Source organism: Giraffa tippelskirchi, chromosome 7 (genome assembly GCF_054371585.1).
Source record: "Giraffa tippelskirchi isolate mGirTip1 chromosome 7, T2T-mGirTip1v1.2.pri, whole genome shotgun sequence".
NCBI classification, from domain to species: Eukaryota; Metazoa; Chordata; class Mammalia; order Artiodactyla; family Giraffidae; genus Giraffa; species Giraffa tippelskirchi.
The window spans coordinates 42195058-42221347 of record NC_137281.1 but is presented as its reverse complement, the minus strand read 5'-3'; the positions used below and the strand labels follow the sequence as shown (position 1 = coordinate 42221347).

Here is a 26290-nt window from a genome sequence, read left to right as displayed (position 1 = left end):
AATTAAAAAGGGGATGTGACGGTAAAGAAGAGTAACTGTTGACAGCCCTTCTTCATTATGTTCAAGGTTAAAAACTAGGTAGGTGTATCACTGTAGTTTTTTTTTTTTGCAAACGTGTGAGGTCTTTATTCCTTAGACAAGATGGAAAGAAAACTCGACTAGTTCACAGGTTAGCATCAGAGACAACACCTTTCAGATGTTACTGGAGGGAAAGGACTGATGTTCCCTAGCCCTCCACTCTCCCCGAGACACAGGGCACATACCTTCTGTTAAATCTACAAGGTTGTTTTCAATGACCGGGGAGGGGAGAGAAATCCCCATCGCTTTTCGGACTCCATATGTGCTTACAATATCACCTGGAGTTACTTGCTGTGCAAGTTCTTTAAGGTTATTGGTCACTTGTTCAGCTAGGGGAAAAAAAAACAACACCATAAAGAGAGTTCAAGGTACTGAAATGTGATTACTTTAGGTGACTTAAAAAAAAGCCCAATCAACATGAATACAGAGGATGAACTCCCTGTCCATGGTGTTCCCTCCAGTGTTCCTTTATAGTGGTACCACTACTCAGAAATGCTCCCTTTAAGCAGCTTGCTTCTCCAACCAGGGGCTTCCCTGGTAGCTTAGATGGTAAAGAACCTGCCTGCAATGCAGGAGCGCCCGGTTCCATTCCTGGGTTGGGAAGATCCCCTGGAGAAGGGATAGACTACCCACTCCAGTATTCCTGGGCTGCCCTGGTGGCTCAGATTCTAAGAGGCACCACATACCGAGATGCATTTCTCTGTACGACGGACCCAAGAGACAGATCATGTTGGGAGGGGGTCTGGTGCTCAGACGCTCATTCTGGGCTTCCTGGAGCTCTCTGAGCAGTTTGGTGGTCTCATCAAGTTTCCTCTGGAACACTTCAGCTTCTGTGAGAAAAATAACTTATTAAGGACAACATGGACACACCTGTATTTGTTCCGGTGCAATAAACTGAGTACTATGCTCTGGGGTTTTGCCATTTATTGGTTAGTCGTCTCTCCTCAAAGGAGTAATCCCCCCTACATGAAATCAACACCACAGACACGCTTTACTCTTCACTGAGCATGGCCAGTCACAGTGATCCTGCAGTGAATGGCTATGCTAACCTGTGCTACTTTGACATTAAATCTTGACTGCCTGTGTCAGAAGTGTTTCCTTCAAATCCTGTGGAGACACTCACCTTCACAGTCAAAAACTTCAACTGGAGCTCCAAAGTTTGTTACTGCTTTCAGTGCTGTAAGCTTGTCTTGATTACTGTAGTCTAAACGCCCTGTTAGTTCAACTTCTGTAACCTGCTATAAAAAAAAAAAATTACCTGAGCTTGCTAAGCCCTGACAGTGCTAGAATGAGAAGTTAGTAGATGGCTTGTGTTTATAAGCCAAGTTATTTCACTTATGTAAAGTTACAATTCTGATGCCACAAAAACCTTTAAAATGCCATTCCTAAATCCTGGCAGAAGTGTCCATAAGTTCACACTTCTTGGTAATGGAATGGTGTGTTTTAAACACTCGGTGTTGTTTGTTTCATCACCACTCTAACGATAAAAGCCTTGTCACTGCACTTTTGGTGACTGTGACGGTGCTGCGGTTTCTGAGGTTCACAGACAATGTTTTAGTCCATACACTGGCACTCTCTTATGGTAGAACTTGAAAGTGAGATACTTCCTGGGTTCTCCTTTGGGCCCCAAAGTCAGGCTGTTAGTATTGCATGGGAGAAACCAAATCCTAAAATGGGTAGTTTTATTTTTGGAACCTCAAGACTCAGAATTTCCATAACCCCAACACTGGTTTTTAGGAAATGATCAACCGTGACAATGAGTAACCCAAAGTTAATGGTTCCATTTATACTCTGGTATTGCACTCTGAGCTCAGACACGCAGGCTAAGTGTGGTGGAGAAAACCCTATCAGTACATTCTCGGGTCTGCCATCTCAGCTGGGCCCTTACAACTCGACTCAATACACTTCTCACCCAGCTTTCCTTCCATTCTCCAGCTTTCCTTCATTCTTACCTGTTCACCACATACATGACCTTGCCTGGCTCATATTTCTTGGAAAATGACATGACTTTTTAAGTACCATCTACATTTGCATCTATCTTTACTTGATCTCCCATCTTCAAGTTTTCTTTCCTGTCAAAAGGCTTACATCTCTCTGATCTAAGTCATGTAACTCGCAGCATCTTTATCTTGTCCCCACCATTTTACTAAAATTACTCTGATTAAGGTTACAAATGACACCTGTCCTAGAGGGCTTCTGTGTGGCATCTGACACTGCTGGACTCCTTCCTGCATGACTCTTCCATGCTTAACCTTAACTATTGGTCTTTCCAAGGTTCTTTGGCCTTTTCCTGTCTATGTGTTCTGCCTGGACAATCTCATTCACTTAATACCTACAATAATTCTACTGTGACACTAATGACCTCTAGATCAACACACTTCCAGTGATGTCCCGAACCACACTCACCAGCCCTGAAACCAGAGGATATTTCTTTCTCTGCTGGAGGTGGGCTCCCTTCTCCTCCACATCTAACCATAGCAGTCTTTGAAGAGAAAACCTCAACTTCTTAGCACTGCATATACAACTGTCATCTGATCCTCCTCTCTCCCGGTACCCTGTGGTCACTCACCTCCTGGGTGCTCTTTCGCCCTGCCTGCTCAGATTATGTCCTTATACATGGAGTTCTACCCACTTCATACACCTGGCCCTGTGCTGGGAGAACCTTGTTCATTTTTCTAGACCCAGTTCATCTGGAAGCCTGTGAGGGCCTCACCAACTGTCCAAAGCAGCTAGCTCCTCCAGCCTGTGTGCCTGCAACATGTACACTTATGCTGTACAGTAACTGGCTCTGGCTCCCTTGTTTACATGCTTGTCTACTGCACTCACTGTTGCTACCTTCTCCACAGGCAAAAAAAGTTCTTTGATTTCAGGAGATACTCAATAAATATTTTGCTTTTAAAATAAAAGCTTTATCATTAAGGCTCTTTAGCTTATTTGCCATTTAAATATTTCTTGTAAAGAAATGAAATATAATCACCTCCATTTCTTTTGCTGTGTCAAGTATCCTAGTCTGGGCTTCATCTTCAGGAGATGACTGTAAGGATAAAAAAAAACACTTTATTAAAGAAAACATCAGGTGGATAAAGTCTCTGACAAACAGAAGACAGAACTCCTGGCGTATTCTGCATGAAAAGAGGCAATATTCTCAAACAGCAGCAGATATGTATAAAATATTCAAATACTACAGAGAAGGCGAAAACTTCCCATAACCCTAGTCTTCAGAGATAATGCATATATAAACAACACATATATCATGTGCAAAAATCAACGATGATCTTTTATCTTTTCTTGAAAGGATATACTGTGATTTATTTAACCAATTTCTATTTTTAAAAAATTATAAAAACTGTATTCCTTACATATAACTTGTCTTATTTTCTAGTACAAATTCTGAGAAGAGGAACTGCTGGATCAAAGGGCAGAGAAATTTTAAATTTGAAATATACTGCTGTATCAACCAAATGAAAGACAAGCAATTTTATTTCAAGACCTTTAATTAATTCAGATTAACTGACGGGAAGTATACAGTAAAAATATTTCTGAATTGATGTAAAGCTGAATTTTTTTTAGGTGATGTAAAGAAAGCAGTTTTGTGCTAAGATACAAGACTGTACAGCAGTTCTCACTGAACTTCGGGCACTGACTCAGCTGTGCTGACAGGTCACCCAGGGACCAGCAGCCACAGGCACAGTGAAGGCAGAGAGCACTTTAGTGACTGCAATCACAACCACTAGGAAGAGTCATAGCCCCCAGAAGATACAGGGCTCTTCTAACTATGGTGACACGGACATTCTGGAAATCAGCTCTCCTCTCCACTGAACGGACATTTTCTGGTTCTAATCTTTGAGTCAAGTCTCTGAATCACCCCGGATTATGAACTATGTCCAACTGAACTGGAGCTAATTTACAAGTGTTAACAAAAGACAGCAATGAGGAAGCTTTTTACTTTTTTACTTGAGGCCCCACCACTGTATTATTACTACATAATAAGGAAAAGGACATTCCCTATCATTTTAGTCAACTCTGTGTCAAGCCGGTGAGCCAGACTTCCTTTTTTTGTTCGGGTACATAACACGAGCTGACTTCTGGGTTATAACCCCCATTTTTGATTTCTACATTTCCAAGATGAGGAGATAATGACAATCATCTGGCCCTCACAGATCCTGGTAGCCGAGTTCCTTGTTTCCGTTCATTGTCCTCCACCCATGGGCTCCACCCGGGCTGGGCTCTTTTCAGTGAAATGGAGTTCAGCTGCCACACTGGTTAATCCCATGGTTTCATAACACTGATGACTAACACTTGAGAACCAATGATAAAATACCCTGTTTCTTTAGCAGCATTCTTACCATCTCTGACTCCTGTAGGGTTCTAGAATGTCCTCCTTTTGTTAAAACATCCAGTAAACTATCTGCCATAACATATGGATAATCTTGGCATGTGGCCAAAAACTCATGGATGCTGAAAAAGAGTGTTGGGAAAAATCATTTTCATATAAATGATTTCCACTGGTGTTTTCTTCCTATTAGAGCCAACTCTTTAATTAGATGCCCTTAACTTACGCCCATGATGTGAAACTTTCCATCAAGACAGAACACTTATACTTACATATTTACCAGTGATAGATTTATCATCATGGGAGAATTAAGCAATATCAAGAACACCATGAAAAGGAAATGCTCCTGGGGAAAAGTTCAAAGAAAAATAAGATCTCAGTGATGGTGGGGACGAGGGCTCAGTCAGTGGAATTCTCTGCTTCTCTCTTTCACTTCTTCCCTAAGGTGATCGTATTTGCCTCAAGGCTCTCATATGTACTAAAACATTCTCAAAGTTACACGTCCAGGTTGGACCACACTCTCTGGCAGCTCCATTCGGAGGTCAAATAGGCTCATAATGTCCAGAATTGAATTGCTGGATCTTCCGCCTGAAGTAGTCCTTCTAAAATCTTCCCTCTTAGTAACAGCAATGTCATCTTCTAGGCTTCATCTAAACCCCTGGAATTCTCCATGCCTTTGCTCTCTCACACCCCACTTCAGTGAGTCAAGAAATCCGACTTGGGCTGACTACTGATCCCGTCTCGGCACCTCAGCCTCCACCCCTTCGGTTCAGTTCTTATCTGGAGTATGACAGCAGATCCCCTGTGTCTTCCCTTGCCCCCTGTAATCTGTTTCCTATACAGCAGCCATAATGATCTTTTAAAAATTATAAGCCAGCCTTGGTCACTACTCTGCTCAAAAGCCACCAATATCTTCCCACCTCACTCAGAATAAAACTCCCAAGTTCTTACAAAGATCTACGCCCACCTGCTATTTCCCCTGCACTCCTTCTGCCCTCTGCTGCTCTTTTTGGTCTTTAAATGTTCCAGGTAGGTTCCCACCTCAGGGCCTTTGCCCAGCTATTCCACTGGCTGGAATGTTCTTTTGGACGGCAGCAATGTTTCCTTCTTTACCACCTTCAGTTTTTGCTCAGTATTCACTCAGCAAAGCCTTCCTCGACTACTTGGGACAACACTCCTCTCCCAACCCTAGCACTCCCTATATTCCTTTTCTTCTAAACACCTATTTCCACCTGACATCAGGCATGAGTCTGTGTCAGTACCGTTTCCCTGCAGAATCCCCAGTATCTAGAAGAATGCCTGGAAAGTACAGCATCAGCAATACCTGTATGTGGAATGCACGGATGAATAATTGAGAAAGGATTTATTCAAGCTGGTGAGATCTAAAGGATACAAATGGCTTGATCTGAAACCACCGTCATTGACTTGTAAAAACACTGCCACCACTACCACCATACATATGTAAAAGTGAACAATTCCCTCTTTTTCAGAAAACCAGGAGACTGGTTAATCTACTGGGTTAAAGTCTTACACATAATGAAAGTTTACAAAATTCCACTGGCAAGAAGGAATAACCCAAGCTCAGCCCAACCCAAGCCAGAATGCCAGTAAATCAGGACGGTATCTCATTATGTTGATAGCATGCAAAGTACCCAGCATCCTAAACAAGAACACAAAGTTACCTTCTCACAGAAACATGTGATAAGGGCTGGTGGAGTGGAACTGCCAGAGTCTACTGGGACCTGACGGGTCAAACAGGCTTGGATGGGGGTCGGCTTTGGATCAAGCCAAGTCCTACCTCCTATCTTGGGGAAAATATGCAGTGGCTTTGACTTTGATTTGATCCCTCACAGTGACCAAATCTGGAATTCACTGATGCACAAACATGTTACAATGAAGCAGGTGGCACACCAACATTCTGAAGCAACAAGCTCCTAAATTTTAGTAAGTGGAAGTACAAAACATCTTTAAAGACATATTTTTGGAAGAATTAAAATACTGCAGATGCCAACACCATAAAATATTAGGGAGATACATGCTTTCTTTAAAATATTTACTTTCCATTTAAGAATGATGATAACTAAGGCTCTGTTTAATTGTCAATTAAAAAAATTACTGAACACATTTCCTACCATTTGAATAACTCTGTAGGTCTATCAACAGATCCCTTATGTGTACCAGTGTTTTAGAACAATGCAGCTCTCAGAGTACCAATGAATTGATGACTCACCTGAAATCACTGGGGAGATCAGGGTCTTCCCCATAGGTTGAATAGATTAAATCAGAATCGTCCTTGCTGATATTTGCAAACGTGGAGTCATAATGTGGTGCATAAGAACTGTAGGGTCCGTAACTCAAGTATAACACTGTTGATGAAAACACACACAGAACCACAATACTATTCTTTAACTTGTATGTCAATATATTTTTCTAATTATTAAAGATTATTCCCTTCTAACTTTGCTACTTCACTGACTGGTAAACAAATCCAAGGTAAATTATTTTCTCCAAAATATATACTTATAAGTCACAACTCAAGTGAATCTTTTCTCACAATGGGGAGGGGAAAAACAAGAAAGAAAACTCATTCTGAATATTAATACTGATTTTTCAGTTTCTTCTTTAAAATATCTAATTAATGTTACAAAAATACCATAAATAGAGTTAAAGTAATGGTAATTATGCTTCTTTTCCTCAATTCCTTGAAAATGAGAAGAGAAAAAACTTTACTACCACATGGGAGCCTTACCTGGAGTTACTTTGTTCCTTTTATCTTCTTTGAATCCCTGCAAAGTATTCACTCCAGACTGAAGTCTTCCAGTTGTCATCCCCAGTCTCACAGGACAATAGCCTGGTTCTAAAACATAAGAGCGAGTGTGGTGGAGACGGCTCATGTGGTAGTGGACCCCATGGTGCTCTGCGGAGTGGCTGTGCACACACTGCTTCACGACATCCGCTTGACGCTGGGCAGCCCTTACTATACCATCCTTTTTTTTTTTTTTAACCCATTTTTAACAAAAAAATCTGAGCTCAGAAAGGCAGGAATGTAGCCAGGATCCAAATCTGGTCCTTTCATTATACTCTGCAGCATCCTGGAATTCTTTATAATCATGTTGCATTTCACTTTAAAAAATACATTTAAAAGTTGGACCTTTCAATGTTAAGATGATGGAAGTAAACCAGTAGAAAAGGTCAAGTAAAAGAAGGGGAAATTCCTGATTAAAGACAAGAACTCATAATACATTCAGGATAAATTAATCTCTACAAGAGGCAGACTTGTACTGCAGGGACAAATAGCCTTTAAAGTCGAAAAGCCTGTGAACCAGGCATGAACCACTGTAATGATGTTGGAAATCTGTGATATAAGCGTAAGAACAGAGAGGGATGGTGTCAGGAGAGAATGTGGTCTCTAACAAAATCCAACAGAAAAGGTTGTTTTCTTCTGAAGAAGAGCTCCGGTTTCTGTAACATGATCACCCTGGAGCAGAGTCTACTGCCACATGTGATCAGTGTGACAAAGGAGAAGCACTTGTGAGAAACTCCAAACCTCTAAATCAAGATCTTCCTTTCTTGGTAAGCATCTGGTGTCTTAATTGGTACTAGTACCTCCAACCAGGAGGATGAAGCTGAGATGCAAACAGGTGCATCTTCCACCTTAAACCAGTAAACTGGCCTCCTAGGGGAGCAGCTGTTGAGTGTGAGGATCAAGTCAGTGTTGGCCACATTTGATAATGTCTACAGGAGCTGGGAACCCAGAAGACCAGACCAAGAGCAGAGACTAGAACCCCAGGTACAAAGAAAGGGGCAGATCTTTGTGCCTTTTAGAAAGGTTTCACCTATATCAACTTAGCTGTATCTCTTATCACCAAATTTTCATCACTGATACATCAGAAGGAGCAATGTTCTCAATCCTGTGGCATTTTCTATGCCCAAAGACCCTAAAAAATTCTACTATGAAAAGTTCATATGAAAGTAAAAAATGGGGCCAGAGCGAAAAGAGCGAGTTGTAGGTAGTGGCAGCGACAGCGGCGGGGTGCGGGCGGTGGAGACACACGGCCACAGCCACGGCGGGGGCGGCTCCTCCGGCCTGAGCAGCAAGGCCTGGTCTATGGCCTGTACCTCTGCATCAACCTGGAATGGCTGCAGGGCCTCAAAGTATTTCCACCCCCCACAAAAAATAAATTAAAAAGTGAAAGAGTTTTGTTTTGAAATCATAGCACCAGTTCCTTTTCTTCTAAGTCAAGGAGCCTATTAATGTTCTCCTGCTTCAGCATTTCAAGAGTGTACTGCGGTGCTAAAAGAAAACATTGACAGGCTGGCATCAAGCTCTTCTCTGCTTCAAGGTTTTTTTTTACCTGTTATTCCCCAATCCCTTACTCACCACTTTGGGATCAACCTAAACATCTCTTAAGGAAGCCTTCTTTGACCTCCAGACACTGTTACTACTCTGCTGCTCTGTTCCTCTGATGCACTGATTGACGGTGGACAGGCTGCCATCTCTTCACGTGATTCTTGGTGGCTTTCTTTTCCCACCCCACAGAATGTAAGAGGAAAGGACTTGTCTGTTCCTGTTTCATTCCCTTTTACACCTAGCTCCACCTCCAGCTCCTAAGACAGTGCCTTCTTCATTGCAAATAATAAATATTGGAAGCTATTTCCTGGAATTTTGTCATTATTCATTTCTGTATCCCCAATCATCTCCCTCCTAAAGGTAGTAGGAAAAGTTACTTATAGAATAAACATTCTCATGCTTATCACAACATGATTCCCTCCAAGATAAATGATACATAGAGAGTTCCAGAAAAACATCTATTTCTGCTTTATTGACTATGCCAAAGCCTTTGACTGTGTGGATCACAATAAACTGTGGAAAATTCTGAAGAGATGGGAATACCAGACCACCTGACCTGCCTCTTGAGAAACCTGTATGCAGGTCAGGAAGCAACAGTTAGAACTGGACATGGAACAACAGACTGGTTCCAAATAGGAAAAGGAGTACATCAAGGCTGTGTATTGTCACCCTGCTTATTTAACTTATATGCAGAGTACATCATGAGAAACGCTGAGCTGGATGAAGCACAAGCTGGAATCAAGATTGCCGGGAGAAATATCAATAACCTCAGATATGCAGATGACACCACCCTTATGGCAGAGAGTGAAGAAGAACTAAAGAGCCTCTTGATGAAAGTGAAAGAGGAGAGTGAAAAAGTTGGCTTAAAGCTCAACATTCAGAAAACTAAATTCATGGTATCTGGTCCCATCACTTCATGGCAAATAGATGGGGAAACAGTGGAAACAGTGGCTGACTTTATTTTTTTAGGCTCCAAAATCACTGCAGATGGTGAATGCAGCCATGAAATTAAAAGACAGTTACTCCTTGGAAGGAAAGTTATGACCAATCTAGACAGCATATTGAAAAGCAGAGACATTACTTTGCCAACAAAGGTCCGTCTAGTCAAGGCTATGGTTTTTCCAGTGGTCATGTATGGATGTGAGAGTTGGACTATAAAGAAAGCCAAGTGTGGAAGAATTGATGCTTTTGAACTGTGGTGTTGGAGAAGACTCTTGAGAGTCCCTTGGACTGCAAGGAGATCCAACCAGTCCATCCTAAAGGAGATCAGTCCTGGGTATTCATTGGAAGGACTGATGTTGAAGCTGAAACTCCAATATTTTGGCCACCTGATGCAAAGAGCTGACTCATTTGAAAAGACCCTTATGTTGGGAAAGATTGAGGGCAGGAGGAGAAGGGGACGACAGAGGATGAGATGGTTATATGGCATCACCGACTCAATGGATATGAGTTTGGGTAAACTCTGGGAGTTGGTGATGGACAGGGAGGCCTGGTGTGCTGCGGTTCATGAGGTTGCAAAGACTCGGACACGACTGAGTGACTGAACTGAACATCAAATTTCAAAATATTCCCTATTCTATTTCCATTAAACTATCATTTGAAAAAATAAAAGTACGACTGATGTTCTAAAACAGTGATTCCTAACCTTTATAATCTTTCTATCAACCACAGTGAAAGATACAATGTCACTTACTATATATTATTCCACTACCATTAAGGTACTACTACATGGCATATATATTCATTTTATTTCCTAAAATTAAAAAGTCTGTTAAATTTTATTATGCCATAGTCTGAAGGTTTGAGAAATTGCTTGAGTCTTTTTGAGGTATCTCAAAAAGTGCCAGGCTCTTAAAACCAGGGCTAGAAATGACTGCCTAATATTTTGGGTTTGTTAATGGTGGGTATGATAGTCCAGGTACTTAGATATATTTAAGTCTTTTTTCATGTGGACCACATTTTTAAAAGTCTTATTGAATTTGTACAACACTGCTTCTGTTTTATGTTTTGGTTTTCTGGCTGCAAGGCATGTGTGATCTTAGCTCCCCGACCAAGGACTGAACCCGCACCCCCCTGCATCAGAAAGCAATGTCTTAAGCGCTGGACCGCCAAGGATGTCCTAGGCACTTTATATTTTAAAGAAAACATGATTTTGTAGTACTTACTTTGGGATGAAATAAAGTTAGGCTAGCTGTTAGTATGAAGTACAGGATACCTAGCCAAATTGTTTATGGATGATGATAGTTGGGTTTATCAATATTCAGACTTGTTCCTCTAAAATGTTAACCAGGTGACTGCTCTTTGCCACATTAGCATCAAGTTCATGCACAGTCTAATTCTGTGAACCTACCTCCTACAACAGGATCCACAGGATGGAGAAGTCCCAATGTTGTTGTTCCATCTGGTTTTCTCCTTTCAAATTCACACTGCAAAGACCCAAAGTATTCAAATGGCATAAACAGTTTTATATATGATACATATGTATGTTGCTCACCAGAAAACCTCACCTTAATCAAACTAATATTACAGGTGGCTATCATCATACTCATATCAACTTTCACATATGTACACAGGTGCTGATGGGTTAAAGAAATAAAGGTTAGAAAATCTCAGAATTTTAAAAGAGCTGTGTGAGTGCCTAAGGACACCAAGTTCTGTTTAACCTATTTTTAAAAAGTATACTGAAAACCAGGGAAGGGAAGTGACTTACCTAAAGCCATGGATTAATTCATTTGGTTTTAGAACCGAGGTGCTAAACAACATGACTTCTAAAGACCATGTATGTTTTCTTATAATCTTAAAAGTATGTGTTTCATTTTCCAACATTTGAACACATTAATGTCCCTTAAAAAAAACCCCAAACCCTTCTAGCCAGTAACAGAGGATAATATGAATTATGTACTTTAAAAACAAGTATATTATATTATTTTTTCTTCTATGAGCGCTGTCCTGAAGAGCTCTATGGCAGATATGGATTAAAAGTATACAAGCAACTTAAAAACTACAAGTTTCAGACAACCTGAATCAGTAGGTAATGAAAAGAAAGGAGAAGCTCTATCACCTGACTATTAACAAGCCTCCTGGTCAGCTTTCCTCCAGATTCCTTAACGATGCGGTCAATCTGCTCTTGCTCTCTTTCTAAATTATTGCTTTTAAATTTATCTTCAAGCACATCTTTGTCTTTCCTGAAAGCACACATTAATACTAAGTAAAAAAAAAAAAAAGAAGAGGATAAGATGAAAACATTAAAATGTAATTCCAAATATGAATACAACCAAAGTGGAGAAATTTGAGCTACTGACACCAATTAAAACTTTGTTCCCTAATGACCTGGTAAGGGGCCCCAATGACACACAAACACTAAGGCAAGCCAAGTAGTTGGTCAGTTCCCTCCCCGTGTCCAGTATTATTTGTTTTAAACATTTTTCTTAGTATATTCATAAAAATGAACCCTACCTCAAATATATTTTAAAAGCAGAGGGGTGCACAATTTGTTTTACAATTTGGTACACTTAAGTCCAACTTTTACAATTTAAAATAAACATATATTACAATGTATAAATCTTAGAAATATAAGAAAAACCTGTCACAAGTTCACTTCATGTTGTAACAGCAGAAGTCCCAACCTGCTAACTAAACACCTCTCCCAGAGCTGACAGCAAGGTGCTGGGCATCAGGGCAGGCAGGCAGCAGCTGAGCGGGATGGACACGTATGCCAGAGTCAGGCCACATCAGCTGATGGCCGGTAGGACGGGTGGTTCACACTGCCCCTACCAGCTGACGTTGAGTGGAAAACATGGACACATCTCAGTGACAGCCCATCTGTTTAGAAAGCAGCTTTAACTGTGCTTAGGCTTAAGTACGGGCTCGACTCCTTTGTGGAATGAGGTAATGAATATACAACTTTTTTCTTAAACAAATAGCTCCATTAATATAAACTCACTGACAGCATGAGTCCCTCGAGACTATTTACTGGTTTTAAAACAACTTCTCTACAGAATAGACACTCAGAACTATTTTCTGAATTGTGTTTAGACAATTACAAACTGTGCTTTGTATGAGGAAAGGGGTGTCAGAGCATCAAAATGGACTTTGACAAAACCCAACCAACCATGGACCCAAGGCAGGCCCCTGAATTGTATTTTCTCCCATTGCTGGCGTGGAAAAGACAGCTTAACCTTAATATTTCTAAGAGTCTTTACTTTCTATTTTCCTTGTTGGGGCTCGTGAAGCCCTGTGCCTCAGCGTCTCCAGCATCGTCCCTCTCTCTTGACCAGGAGCCGCTGTCCTCCCCACTCTGTGAGGTGTCACTCCTGTCTCTCTGCTTCCGACTTTTCTGCAAGTCTGCCATGAAGTCTATGCTTTGCTTCAGGCTCTGAATTCTCTCCTGAAAATATTCAGCAATATTCTTATTGTATATTTGTCATTCATTTGTAAAGTAACGCACTTTCCCCCATAAGAGTTTACACTTATCCTGTCATCAATTAGGGAAGAAAAACAATTAAATGTAATCCTACCAACAGAGCAGAATAGTTAGGAACTAGGACAATAAAGTCTATTCCTTCAATTCAGATAATTTCCAACATAAGAGAATGCTTTGCAACTTTACTGCATCATCAAAAAGTTCACAGGAGAGAATGTGTGAATAAAGACTAGGTATTCTTAGCAGTAGTAAATTTAAAGTTTAGTTTAATAGTGTGTTAAAACTTCATATTTAATAGAACAGTTCATCTTCTGAAATTTAAGATTAGATATTTAAAAAGAGCATGTGAATATGGGACGATCTCTTACATTTTGGTATCCTGGGATGGCCACTGAGGACTGGCATTTTTCTGTGTGAAATCATGCCTCAAAGAGAAAAGGCTGCTAGCACAGTTTCTTGTTAAGAATGCACAATGTTCTAACCAAAGAAGCATTGTTTCTATTCTGTAAAACATGTGCTGAATTTTCCACTGTATCCCTTGCGGGCCTGTGGTTTCTGGACAAATGTTAAAGAGGCAGACTTGTTCCTAGTGACTATTGTGCCTTTTAATTCTGTGTTGTCAATGTACAAAATATGGAGTGTAGTCTCCTTAGGGCTACATAGCAACAGCAGGGAAGACTTCTACAGAAGAACAGAAAGTAGAACTGGAAAGGACCAGAGGTCATTCAGATAAGAACAATGTAGCCCAGAAATGCTAAATGACTCAACTAAGGTCTCAGAACCACTAAGAGCAGGCCTCTTGGATCTCATGATGGGGCCTTTTCTCATCATACTCTGCTGTGTCAGCAGTGCAGATCGTGACAGTCTCAGGAAATGGACCCTGCTAATTTCACTGCACTATAATTTTTAATTATATTAAAATATATTTGCTATATATATTATATATTTTAATTATATTAAAATATATTATATAAATACATATAAATTATATATAAATACATATAAATTATATATAAATACATACATATTATATATATAAGTATATATATTATATATAAAAATATATATAGAGAGAGAGGGTTTCCCTCATCGCTCAGTCAGTAAAGAATCTGTCTGCAATGCAGGAGACCTGGGTTTGATTCCTGGGTCGGGAAGATCCCCTGGAGAAGAAAATGGCAACCCACTCCAGTATTCTTGCCTGGATAATGCCACAGACAGAGGAGCCTGGCAGGTTACAGTCCATGGGGTTGCAAGAGTCAGTCACGACTTAGCGACTAAACCACAATTTTTAAAATAATCTCAAAACTATTTAAGTAATATATTTTACTGTAGACAAACACATGGGTAAAGGAAAAAATAAGAACCTTGTTAACTTATTCTCTAGAGATGAAAAATGTTGACAGGTTTAACATTCTATTATTTTTCTAAGCATTACACATATTAGCAACTCAGAATTATACTGAACAAGCAAATTTTCTTTCAGTTAATAAATTGTTATCTCTCCTCTGTATCATTAAATATTCTTTAAAATATTTTAAGTAACTGTATAGTATTTTATCCCATGTGTGTCCCATGGTTTAATTAATGATCCCCTACTGAACATTTAACTTATTTCCAAGTTTCTGCTATTATAAATAAAAATTTCTAGGAATCCCTATCTCTTCAGAATAAATCCTAGGAGTAAAATGGCTTCCCTAGTGGCTCAGTGGTAAACAATCTGCTACAATGCAGGAGAACCAGGTTGGATCCCTGGGCTGGGAAAATCCCCTGGAGAAGGGAATGGCAACCCACTCCAGTATTCTTGCCTGGAGAATCCCATGGACAGAGAAGCCAGGTGGGCTACAGTCCATGGGGTTGCAAAGAGCTGGCCACAACTAAGCGACTACCACATGAGTAAAAATACTAGGTCAAAGGGAATGAGTATTTTTTAAGGCTTTTGATGTTTACTGTTAAACTGCTTCCCAGAAAAGTTTTAATAATTTTTAGTGTTTGAACGTTTCACCAGTGTTTGCAATTTTCTCTGAATCCTTGGCAAACTGATTAGTACCATTAAAAAAAAAAAAATACTGGACTTTCCTGGCAGTCTAGTGGTTAAGAATCAGAACCTCTACTGCAGGTGGCTCGTTCAATCCCTGGAACTTAGGGGTGTGACCAAAAAAAAAAAATACTGATTTTTAAAAACAGGTCTTATTTTAATATGTACTTAAAAATATTAGTTTATTTCTGTATGCATTTAGTGGCCATTTGTGTTTCTGCTTGTGAATGTCACTTAAGTCATTTTTCACTCATCTACTTCTAGTACCTGAAACAGAGGTTGGCATATAGAAGGTACTCAATAAATGCTGGTTAAATGAATGGGCTTGGATCACAAAGTTCTCAGTAACCTTTTAACTTCCATTCTAGAATTTTATAAAGCAGAACCTACATTAAGAATATTTTCGAACTTAAAAAAGAAAAAACAATGCATAAAATTAAAATAATTCAATTAAAGGAATTTTCTAAATTTCAACACAAGTCATGGAAACAAGTTGAGTTTAATTACTTTTACTTTAAAAGCAATGTCTTTCTTTTTTGGTAACCAAAATGTCTCCAAATCAGCATACTGTTTATCAATTCTCCATTTTACAAATGACTAAAGGGTTGATTCTTTGCGATTTATTCTTAATGGCTAACACCTATTGTGTTATACCTATACCTATAGGTTCAATTCCTGGTTGGGAAAATCCCCTGGAGAAGGGGATAACAGTATACTTATAACCTATAGGTATAGGTATCGAACCTATACCTATTGAGTTCTCACTCATGAGGTATAATCCTGTGAGGTAACTACTACTGCTATGCCATTTTATATGATGGGAAAATGGTTGAGAAAGGATACATGGCCTGCCTAAGGTCACACAGTGTCTCAACAGCAGAGCCAGGACTTGAACTTTGATTAGTCTGATCCAAGGTCACTATGCTACAAATAGTTCTGTTTATACTAAATATAATATAGCATTTAGTATTTATTTAGGAGAGCAAAAGAATTATTCTTATGTCCACTCTTTATAAAAATAACACATCTACAAATAGTCACTATTTGTGTATAACTGAAAAAAACGATGAATGACTACTCTACAACTTTTACACTGAATTAAAAACCAGTTATTTTTGAAAAGACACCATTCATGGAAGGGTGTGCTGGGCTCTCTTGGGAGATGTGCTATTAAAAGAGTAACTCAGAAGGTCTAAATTTAAACATTTAAAAATCACTGTTGTAAGAATCTCTCCCATCTAGGGTGGAGAGAACAGTCAACAGGAAGCTATAACACAGGATGGGTAGGGCTCCTCAACAGGAAGAGATCTGAAAGAAAGGAAGACAACAGAGAGAGAAAGGGGAAAGTGGAGAAGTTTTTTTTTGTGCTTCCAGCCACCCCATCCCCAATAAAATGCAAGAGCTATCAGAATCATTTGCATCTTGTATTAACTACATTGTTTAAACATAAGAAAACCGTGGTAAATCAAAGTTGAGAAATTTACTTGGATGTATTATGTTTGCAAATCAAACTTTATTCTAAAAATTAAATGTGCATATTCTGGAGTAAACACTGCATTTGTTGGGTGTACCTTTACTTCAAATACAAAAATAAGTATTTGCAGGTTAAAAAAATTGGAATATGGCTTGGTCTTGGATTCTGAGTCTTTCTGCAAAGGATGGGACAAACACTTTATATTCCCCTTTCCTCTGCATATTTTGCCAAAGATGGGTAACTGGCTTACATTACAGCTTCCCAAGTCTTTAGGAAAGAGTGGAAATTGATGTTGTCTAAATATTAGGAGTGCAAGAATCATCATCAATCCAAATGTTTTTCGTTCCTCAGTTAAGTGGATCCAAGAAGCTTTCAGAGCCAAGCACACAGACACCAAGACATCTGCACCCCAAGGCAATTCTTTCAACATAAAACTGTGATACAGATGATCACGACAAAAACTGGAAAACCACGTGTACCTGCACACGACTCGTTTCTACTATCCTCCAACTCCCCTCAATTTCAGCCTGAGCTCTTGATTCTGATTTCTTTCTTTTCCTCATACCCATTTTTTTTTTCCCAAAATCATTCTATCTTGTTCTTCTTGGTATCCTCCCTACTCTAGCTCTTACCTAAAATGAGCATATAAATGCTAGCAATTATCGTGGAGACCTCGGATTAAACCTTCTTCTCTACAGATAAGAACACAGAGGCCCAAGGTCCACAAGTTAGTGGAAAAGAGATAAAACTAGAATCCAGTCTTCTGACTTCCTGCCAAGATAAGGTGCCAGGTTTGTCTCCGTCAATTTTCCATCTATTCAGAGCTGTGAGTAAAACCTCATAAGCCGTGATTCATCTGGTGAGCTCTCCTCCTCTTCCAGTAGATGCAAGTGATCACTTCAATTTCATCAGCCACCGATCTGTGATGAGACTCCTGTCACTCTTTGCCACTATCTACAGCATCTTTGTTTTGAATAAGTTATTGTGTAAGCTTCCTCATGAAGCTTGACGATGATAATGATGCATCCTCTGCATACATTTCTCCCACCTCACACACCTTACTATGTATCGGTTCTTGTTCTTCAAGGCAGAGTCTGCTCCTGTGGGGAGGTGGCTTTCAGACAATTCCAAGTGATTGCTCATTTGTCTATTTCCTTTCTTTCTACCTGAAGGAGATCCTGTGCTTCACCAGAACATTAGCTTCCACACCTGCAAAGGGATACAGGGCGCTTTCCTTCCAAAAGATTTCATAACTCATGTAATCTGTCCTGGAATTCAAGATGATGTCTGTTTCACAGTGAATATAAGTCTATCTGATGAATACCAACTCAACAGCTTCCAAATAAATAATTACAAGTGAATGCAAATATTTATTTGTATCAATTCCAAGTGAGAATCTTTCTGCTGTAATTTTATTCTCTATGTTAAAATTTTTTTTTCATTTAATATTTCCTACTTTAATATAACCTGTCTATAAAATAAAACCTGAACTGTATTGGATCTGTATCACTATGACCAAAATCAAAGGAATATAAATTTTATAATAATTATTATTTATGACAAAGAATTTCCTTTACCTGGCTAAGAATTTTCATCCCTGAGTGCAACAGCTTTTTCGCAGCTTTATAATAAATCGTCTCTGGTTTGTTGTAAATCATAGCGTTAGTACACATTAGTTTGAAGTTATCCTGCAGAGAAAGCATTAGGGAGGAATGTATTAAGACAAAACAAAGTACCCTCCTGTCCTGGTCTGTTAAAAAGTCTTAAACATTCTATAGTAACTGCATAAACTTTAGATTCTGAGATAAAATTTTAAAATGGGTTTCTTCAGTATAATCTTATTGCACACAAAGAGAATTAGAAAATACTTCTATCTTACATTTAATAATTACTGAGTATTTCATTTAATTAAAAAATATCCTTAGTTTAAAAACAAACATCTTAATTATCCATTATGAATTAAAGATTTTGTTTTGGATCTTGACTGAAAACTGGGACAATGCTAAATTATCACAGTATTTCCTACCAGAGTCAAATTAACTGAGCAAAAATGACAAAACATTTATACTAATTTTCTCTTAAGTGTTTGGATACTATTATAAGCTAAATATAATTTACAGAATGTTGCAAAATTATGCCAACCTGAAATAAACCATACAACTTCAAAGACTTACAACATGTAACCAGAGTAGGCAAACTATCAAAACTGTACTTTTGGTTTAAATTTCAAAGTATGCACATGTGCTAGGGAACTCAATTCCACTGCATATTTTCATAGTTAAGTAATTTTTACATTGTATAAATGTGACAGTGATTATGACAAAGCCTTACTAAATAAAAATGATAAAAACTCAACAAAAAAGAATCTGATCCTCAACCTCCTCTGAATTTAAAACATTTAAGCCCCACTATTTAATAACTAGTGATGACAGCTTAGAATATTTAATGTAATGAAAACAGGTAGACTGAGTATTATTTAAAAGTACATGAGAAGACTGAGTCAAGTGTCACAATAAATTTGGCAATAAACTTAGAGCAGACGAAGTATATATGTGGATCCTCAGTTCTTGGCCAAGTGTCTAATCAGTTAGGATTTTGTTAGGTCATCATCTCGAGGAATCTGAGGAAAGCTATGGATCTACTCCTCAAGCACATACATGTAATACAAAGGTGAACACAAAATTTCCCTGTAATTTTATAAATTTCTTGATCCTTCTAAAGGCTCATCCATGGATACCCAAAGGACCCCAGGTTCAGAACCTTTGCTAGAGATATTCTGAAAAGCTTCCATTAAAAGTATTAAATATATATTTGGGGAAGGAGAGGCAAATGAGGGGAGACAAACTAGATGACTACTATACTAAACGACCACTGGGCCTATAACTGGCAAGAGTACTGGATCATTCTACAGATTACAGGTCTGATCTGTTACTTCATGAATCTTTTAAAAATTATTTATTTATTTAGTAATACTTTTTGGCCGTGCTGGGTCTTTGTTGCTGTGTGGGCTTTTCTCCAGGTGCAGACTACTCTCTAGGGGCTACTCTCTAGTTGTGATGCACAGACTTCTCAGTGCTGGGGCTTCTCCTTACAGAGCACAGGCTCAATAGCTGTGGTGCACAGGCTTAGTTGCTCTATGCCATGTGGGATCTTCCTGGATCAGGGATTGAACCTGCATCTCCTGTCCGATCCCTGGGTTAGGAAGATCCTCTGGAGAAGGGAAAGGCTACCCACTCCAGTAGTCTGGCCTGGGGAGTTGCATGGACTGTATAGTCCATGGAGTCACAAAGAGGCAGACACGACTGAGCGACTTTCACTTTTACTCCTCCACTGGCAGGCAGGTTCTTTACCACTGAGGCTCCAGGGAAGCCCTTTTATTCCATGAATCTTAACTGTCATGTGCTAGACTTTACTGGACTTTTGTGTAATGGCAATTGGTCTTTCATTAAGTTGAATGACCTTTCTGCAAACTTCCAAGTATTTTTTTAAAAAAACACCTCGAACAGCTTAATGAGCTGGATAAGCTACTTAAACATTACATGGGGCTATTGAATTTTCCTGAGGAAAAAATATAGCCCTACAGAAAACTCCAAAGTTAAAAATACTTATTCATTTCAATTATGATAAATCTTGACCATTTGCTCAAAAACACTTAGCGGGCATACTTCTACTCTCTCTTGTCATCGTAAGGGAAAGATCAAAGGAAAGCTATTCACAGAAAGGAAAAAAAACTGAAAAATTTTCCATTAAGCAATAATAAGATCAGAAATATGCTGAAATAAACAGTTTTAGCTTAATTTTCACCAGCTGAAAAGTTGAGAAAAGTTTCCATTTCTCTGAATACAAGAGAATATAATTCAGGTTTTTCAGTGAAATATATATTCAAGCTGATAGTAAAGACAGAACTAAATGCTAGCCTTATTCATAAAATTCAGCTAATCAACATGTATTAAAAAAAAGACAGACCAAGTAAAGATAACATTTACTGTCTTACTTCTATAAATGATTAGGGTCCAGCCCTTGGGTCAGGTGAGAACAATGTTCATTCAGAAAAAAAACAAAGGTAGAGTAGACACTGTTTAAATCACTTGAGTTTGTAGTGGTTTGGTACAGAGCAAATTAAAAAAGAAAACACATGGCTCCTTTTCTTTAGGATGATTAAAATGAAACGCTTAACTCTGAAACTAGCATATACACCAAGGCTATTCAAAGATAGAAAAAACGTCAACTATAACATCAGGCATATGTATCATCTTCATGGCTTGTAGGTTCTTTACTTGTAATTTTAAAATTTCTTATTGCTGAATGTTGAAGAAAATATGCTTAAAAAATATAGCCAAAGTGAATTCACGAAGCAACTCACTTTCATCAAATTAGAAAATGTAATTAAACTTCTGCTTGGTATTTCTCGACAATCCAATTTATTCGCTATTTTACATGTCCAGAAACAGAAAAAGAAACTACTCTAAATTAACTTCCATTAAAATACTGACTTTATTCAATATTTTGTAAAAAACTACAATGGAAAATAATCAAGAAAAAAAATACATATCCAATCACTTTGTGGTACACCTGAAACCAATACAACATTGTAAATCAACTATACTTCAATTAAAAATCAATTTTACCTGTATTAATCTGAAATTTAAAATCAAAACATTTTTATTTTAAAGCTTGAGAAAATATTTCATAGAACACATGAATTCCAAAATTTTACCAAAACCCACAAAATAATAAAGACAGTAGATGACTTATTTTGTCTGGTTTTCTACATGTTTTCTAAGACCAAAAAAATACATATTTCGGATGTTAAAATAAACTTGAGAATGATTCTGAATACCAGACATACAGATTTCTCTCAATTGAATAGATACGTTACTTTGTAGCATAGCTCAGTCTATTCTCCAATACAACATAAATAACAAGTTACCTTCAGTTCTTCTATGGACTGGTAATCATTGTTCTTGATCTTTTCTTTCATGGTACTAAAATCCATTGGGTGTTTAATGATCATGGAGTAGCCGGGGGCAATAAAATCAGTCACAGGAAATGAAAAGAAAGCACTTGGGTCTTTTCTGTGAAGAAAGGAAAAAAGCAATTTTATTTCTACTACAAACAAAACTACTGGTCAAGGAGTATTAAGTCAGAGGAAATCCTTCAGATGTAGAATTTGTAGCAGGCTAATATGTTTTTCACTAAAAACTGAAGTAATGATTTTAAAGACTAATAACTATTTAATAAGGTTCAGATGCTTTACATATAAATTGTACCCTTAAGACAGAATCTTTTAAAACATGCAGCTTAATTAATTCTCAACAGGGCAAGATGAAACAAAATAAGAAATCTAGACTAACTAAAAAATGTCTTGTACTCTGGGAGATTAATACTATGTATTTTTTATTACCTATAGAGAAAAAGCAGAAATAGTAACTAAAATGCACATCTGCAGTCTTCCACACTGGTTTCTAACTAGGCTTGGACTCTTGGTGGGCCACAGAGCTGTTGCATCCTCATGAGTATAGCTGGCCCTCTGTATCTGTGGGTTTCCCAAATGCGGATATGAGAGCTGACTGTTCACTGGAATGCTGCCATTTTATGTAAGGGACTTGAGCATCCTTGGATTCTGGTACCCATGGGGGCTCCTGGAATCAATCCCCTGTGGATTCCAAAGGACAACCATATATACTTTCTTAAATTAATGGGTATAACTTCTATCATGTGTGTAGGGGAGTGCTCAAAAAACAGACATTAAAAAGGTTATCGTAATACCCCCAAACTTGAGGCCCAGTGCTTTCTATCATAGGTTCTTAACTCTGGCTGTGTATGAGAATCATGAGAGGAGCTTTAAAAAGAATTCCAGTGTGGTGGGAGGCTAACCCTAGATCTACTACATGCGAATCTCTTGGGGGAGGAAGAGTGGTCCAGGCAGTGGTTTTTCTAGGGTTGAATTTTGGTACTTACATGATGGAGTTGAAAACCACTGCTCTATATGATTAGTTCATTAGACTGTTATTTTCCTCTGGAAATTGGGCATATCAAAGCTTTCTTACTCCAAATAATCACAGCATTAAAAATGCTTAAAAAGTCATAATAATAGCAGCAATTTAAAAAATAAATTTACCACATGCCAGGCACAGTAGGGAATTGATGTATTTTATATCTAATGCTCACAAAAGCCATCAAGGAGCTGGTATCCTCACTTAGAGATGAGGATACTGAGGCTCAGAGGTCAAATCATTTGTTTTAGGTTATAAATCTGATAAAATACCGAGTTAGAATCTGAACTCAGGTGTGTGTGTATCTGCCTTGGTTCTTCCCACCAGGACGCCTAGCTGTAAGAGTAAAAAATATTGAGAATAAGCAAAAATGTCCAGTTTGGAACTTACAGATCCAAATGCATACTGTCCATACAAGTTACTTGAATAACATCACGAAGCATCTCTGGAGGACCTCTTCAGAGCAAATTATCTACACTCCCTAAAATTAGTCATTTTAATATAGAGTCCGACTTGGTTTGACCAAAGATGCTACTACTAAACCTGGTCAATTACATTCTTTTCCAGTATTTGCGCTGAGCCTCAAAGATCAAGAATTACTAAGGCTATTCAAAAAAAAAATATGGCTCTGAGTTCTAATTCCCATAATGTTCTGAGCAATGTGAACATTCTCAGACTGAGACTCTGATAAGTAGATTTCTCTTACAGAGACATCATTAACTTATATTTCAGTCTTATATTGCAAGAAACAAAATTAAAATGTAACCAAAACACTTTATAGTCAAGAATTCTAATTGAGTTGAAATGCTCAATACTTACCTGTTCACTCCTTTGGGACAAGCAATGAATGATTTATTCAAGTGTCAAGACTTGAGATGTAAATTTCTCAACTGTTCTTTAACACCAAAAAGGAAGAGAGGCCACTGATTTCTGATTTCCACTGCAAAACTGAATAGGTGCTGAATACAGATAGCTTTCTTTTTAAAAATATTTATGATAAGTTCTGGGGTTGACATATAAGTCCAACACAGTCAGAAGAAAGCTCACTATATGAATGTATGCCCTATATCCATGAATCTTCTGCTAATAATGTAGATGTCTTTGGGCTAAAACTTTAAATTCTGAGTGAACTGAGGTATCAAAATATTTTAACAAGGATCAAGTTATTCTTTTCTCTTTTAAGAACTTCACATTGATTTTTATCAAGATATTATAATTTTTAGAACAAATTCCTACATTTAAGAGAGGGTTACAAATCTTGTTTATGGTATCTTGTTCCTTCTCCCAGATGGTAATTACTGAACACTCATAGCAGTGATAAGCAGCACAGACATATAGAAGTTATTTTGATCTATTAGCAAATGGAAATACCTGTATTGTTTAATCCTGGTTTAAAGCTTTAACATCAAAAGTTACTTTAGATTAAGGAAAAATCTGCCATTAAGAGGATTATGTAACATTCTTCAAGCTGCCAGTTAAAACAAACCAAACGAGAACATCTAAAAGTCAGCCTCTTGGAGTACTTCTATTGCCAGGCAAAATATTTATCATCCACTTTAAAATCAAGTACATTTGGATATAGGCCACAAAATGTGATTTGAAATAATAATAATAAAAAGAAGTGGTTTGGATCCTCTATTTCCCATTTCAATTTCCATGTTATAAAATGCTGGAAAAAAAATTCACCTCTGCAGTTGTCTCATAAGTTGATTCAAAGCTTCTTGAAGAGGTGTCTGTTCTACTTCTAAGGCAAAGAAAGAACAGCGTTTTAAAAGAGAAGATTTTAGCGAGTATTGTTTAGCTTCTTTTCTATACATGACTTATCTCATACCCATCATTAAACTACCTCATACAGAAATTCCATTTATTTTTCAAATATGCTGAAGAGAACAAGTTTGAAACAGAATTTAACTTAAAGTTCTTAAGCAGTAATATAAGAAAATGTTAACAAATTTTAACAGCTTTTAAACTTTTAACTTTCCCTGGCTAACATCCTTAAAATAATTTCAGCTTCCTCATTCAGGACAGTTAATTTCGAGTTATTCCAACCTTCTTGTTTGGCTAAAGAGCTTGCAAGAGGCTTCTCAGGAGGCAAGTCTAATCGTACAGGGGCCGGACACTGTAGGTCTTTTTCTGCCTCAATATCCACATGGTCACGATCTCGCTTCCTTTTATCCTCCTAAATGGAACAAAAAGAGATAATTTAGAAATACTTCAGAATTGATTCCTTTAAAAGAAATCATTTAATTTCAGTGGAAAAAAATAAGATGCCACTGAAGATTATTAATAATGAAATCTTAATGTTATTTTGCTGCCATCTACTGGGAAATAAGAGAATACCATGTTCATAAATGGGGGGAAAGTGCTTCTATATGCTAGAATTAACTAATTAGAAAAATAATACTATTCATAATAGCAAAATAATACACCTGGAGTAAATCTAATAAAAGATGACCAATTACCTTTTAGGAAAAATTATGAAACATTATTGAAAGGCCATTGTGAAAGACCTGAATAAAGGAGATATACCATGTTCATGAACTGAAAGATAGTTCGCTCCGAAGTAATCTATAAATAAAATGCAAAGCCTATCAAAATTGTAAGACAGGATTTTCCATGAAATTTGACAAGCCAGTCATATAATTTATCTTGAAGAGTGAATCATCAAGTACAGTCAGAACAAGTGTGAAAAAGGTCACAATAAAATGTGTGCTATTAGTTTGTATAAAGTGACAAGACAATGTGGGTTTGACACAGGGCCAAACAAACCTATGAAACAGAGACCAGAGAGCCAGAGACAGACTCGTGCACACAGAAAAGTCCAGAGAGATCACAGAGTCGCACAATAAATCAACAACGAAATGGTAGTGCTGGGACAACTGGTTATCTGTATGAGATTAGAGCTCCACCTTATACCACATGCAAAAGTAAATTTTAGATACATTAAAGACTTACTTTTAAAACTTGACATAAAGTAAAAGAATCTTTATGACTTAAGAATAGGGAAAGATTTTATCTATAAAACTAAAAGACTAGCTACTGAGAAACACAAATAAATCAAAATATTAGCAAAGATTACATAAAGAACCTCTACAAATTCATGTAAAAAGGCAAATAACCCAACAGAAAATGGGCAAAGGAAATCACAGGTAAGCCCCAGGAAAAAAAAAACCTAGAAATGTTAAGAAACATGAAAACTAGCTTCAAGATACCTGGAACTCTGAGAATTATGAATTTAAAAACCGGAAGGTACTTCACATCTCTCTGAGTGGTAAAAATTAAAAGGTCTGAAAATGTCAAGTTCTGAAAAAAATGTGGAGAAATAGGGCTCTCATACCTTGCAGTGCATGTGTATGTGCTAAATTGCTTTAGTTGTCTCTGACTTTGTGCGACCTCATGGACTGCAGCCCACCAGGCTCCTCTGTCCATGGGGATTTCCCAGGCAAGAATACTGGAGTGGATTGCCATTTCCTTCTCCAGGGGATCTTCCCGAGCCTGGGATTGAACCTGTGTCTCCTGCACTGGCAGGTGGATTCTTTACCAATGACCCACCAGGGAAACCCACAACAATCTTTTACTCTACTTCTCAGTGATTCTACT

The 26290-nt window shown here is 38.0% G+C and overlaps 1 protein-coding gene across 8 annotated transcripts in view; it reads right to left on the bottom strand.

The window, feature by feature from the left end:
- Positions 1-26290, bottom strand: part of BRD7 (bromodomain containing 7) — a 47095-nt gene that overhangs the window by 3378 nt on the left and 17427 nt on the right. For 3 of the 8 annotated variants that reach the window (XM_081513640.1, XM_081513638.1, XM_081513637.1), the window contains exons 3-16: positions 24740-24869; positions 24377-24434; positions 21625-21769; positions 18272-18382; positions 12965-13149; positions 11824-11947; positions 11113-11188; positions 7161-7268; positions 6642-6777; positions 4425-4536; positions 3056-3112; positions 1202-1316; positions 765-908; positions 264-407 (exon numbers count right to left, since the gene is read on the bottom strand). In XM_081513640.1, coding sequence (XP_081369766.1) covers positions 264-407; positions 765-908; positions 1202-1316; positions 3056-3112; positions 4425-4536; positions 6642-6777; positions 7161-7268; positions 11113-11188; positions 11824-11947; positions 12965-13149; positions 18272-18382; positions 21625-21769; positions 24377-24434; positions 24740-24869 — 1645 coding nt within the window. The remainder of the gene's footprint in view (positions 1-263; positions 408-764; positions 909-1201; positions 1317-3055; positions 3113-4424; positions 4537-6641; positions 6778-7160; positions 7269-11112; positions 11189-11823; positions 11948-12964; positions 13150-18271; positions 18383-21624; positions 21770-24376; positions 24435-24739; positions 24870-26290) is intronic. The other 5 variants (XM_081513643.1, XM_081513642.1, XM_081513641.1 and 2 more) reach the window with 3 other exon arrangements.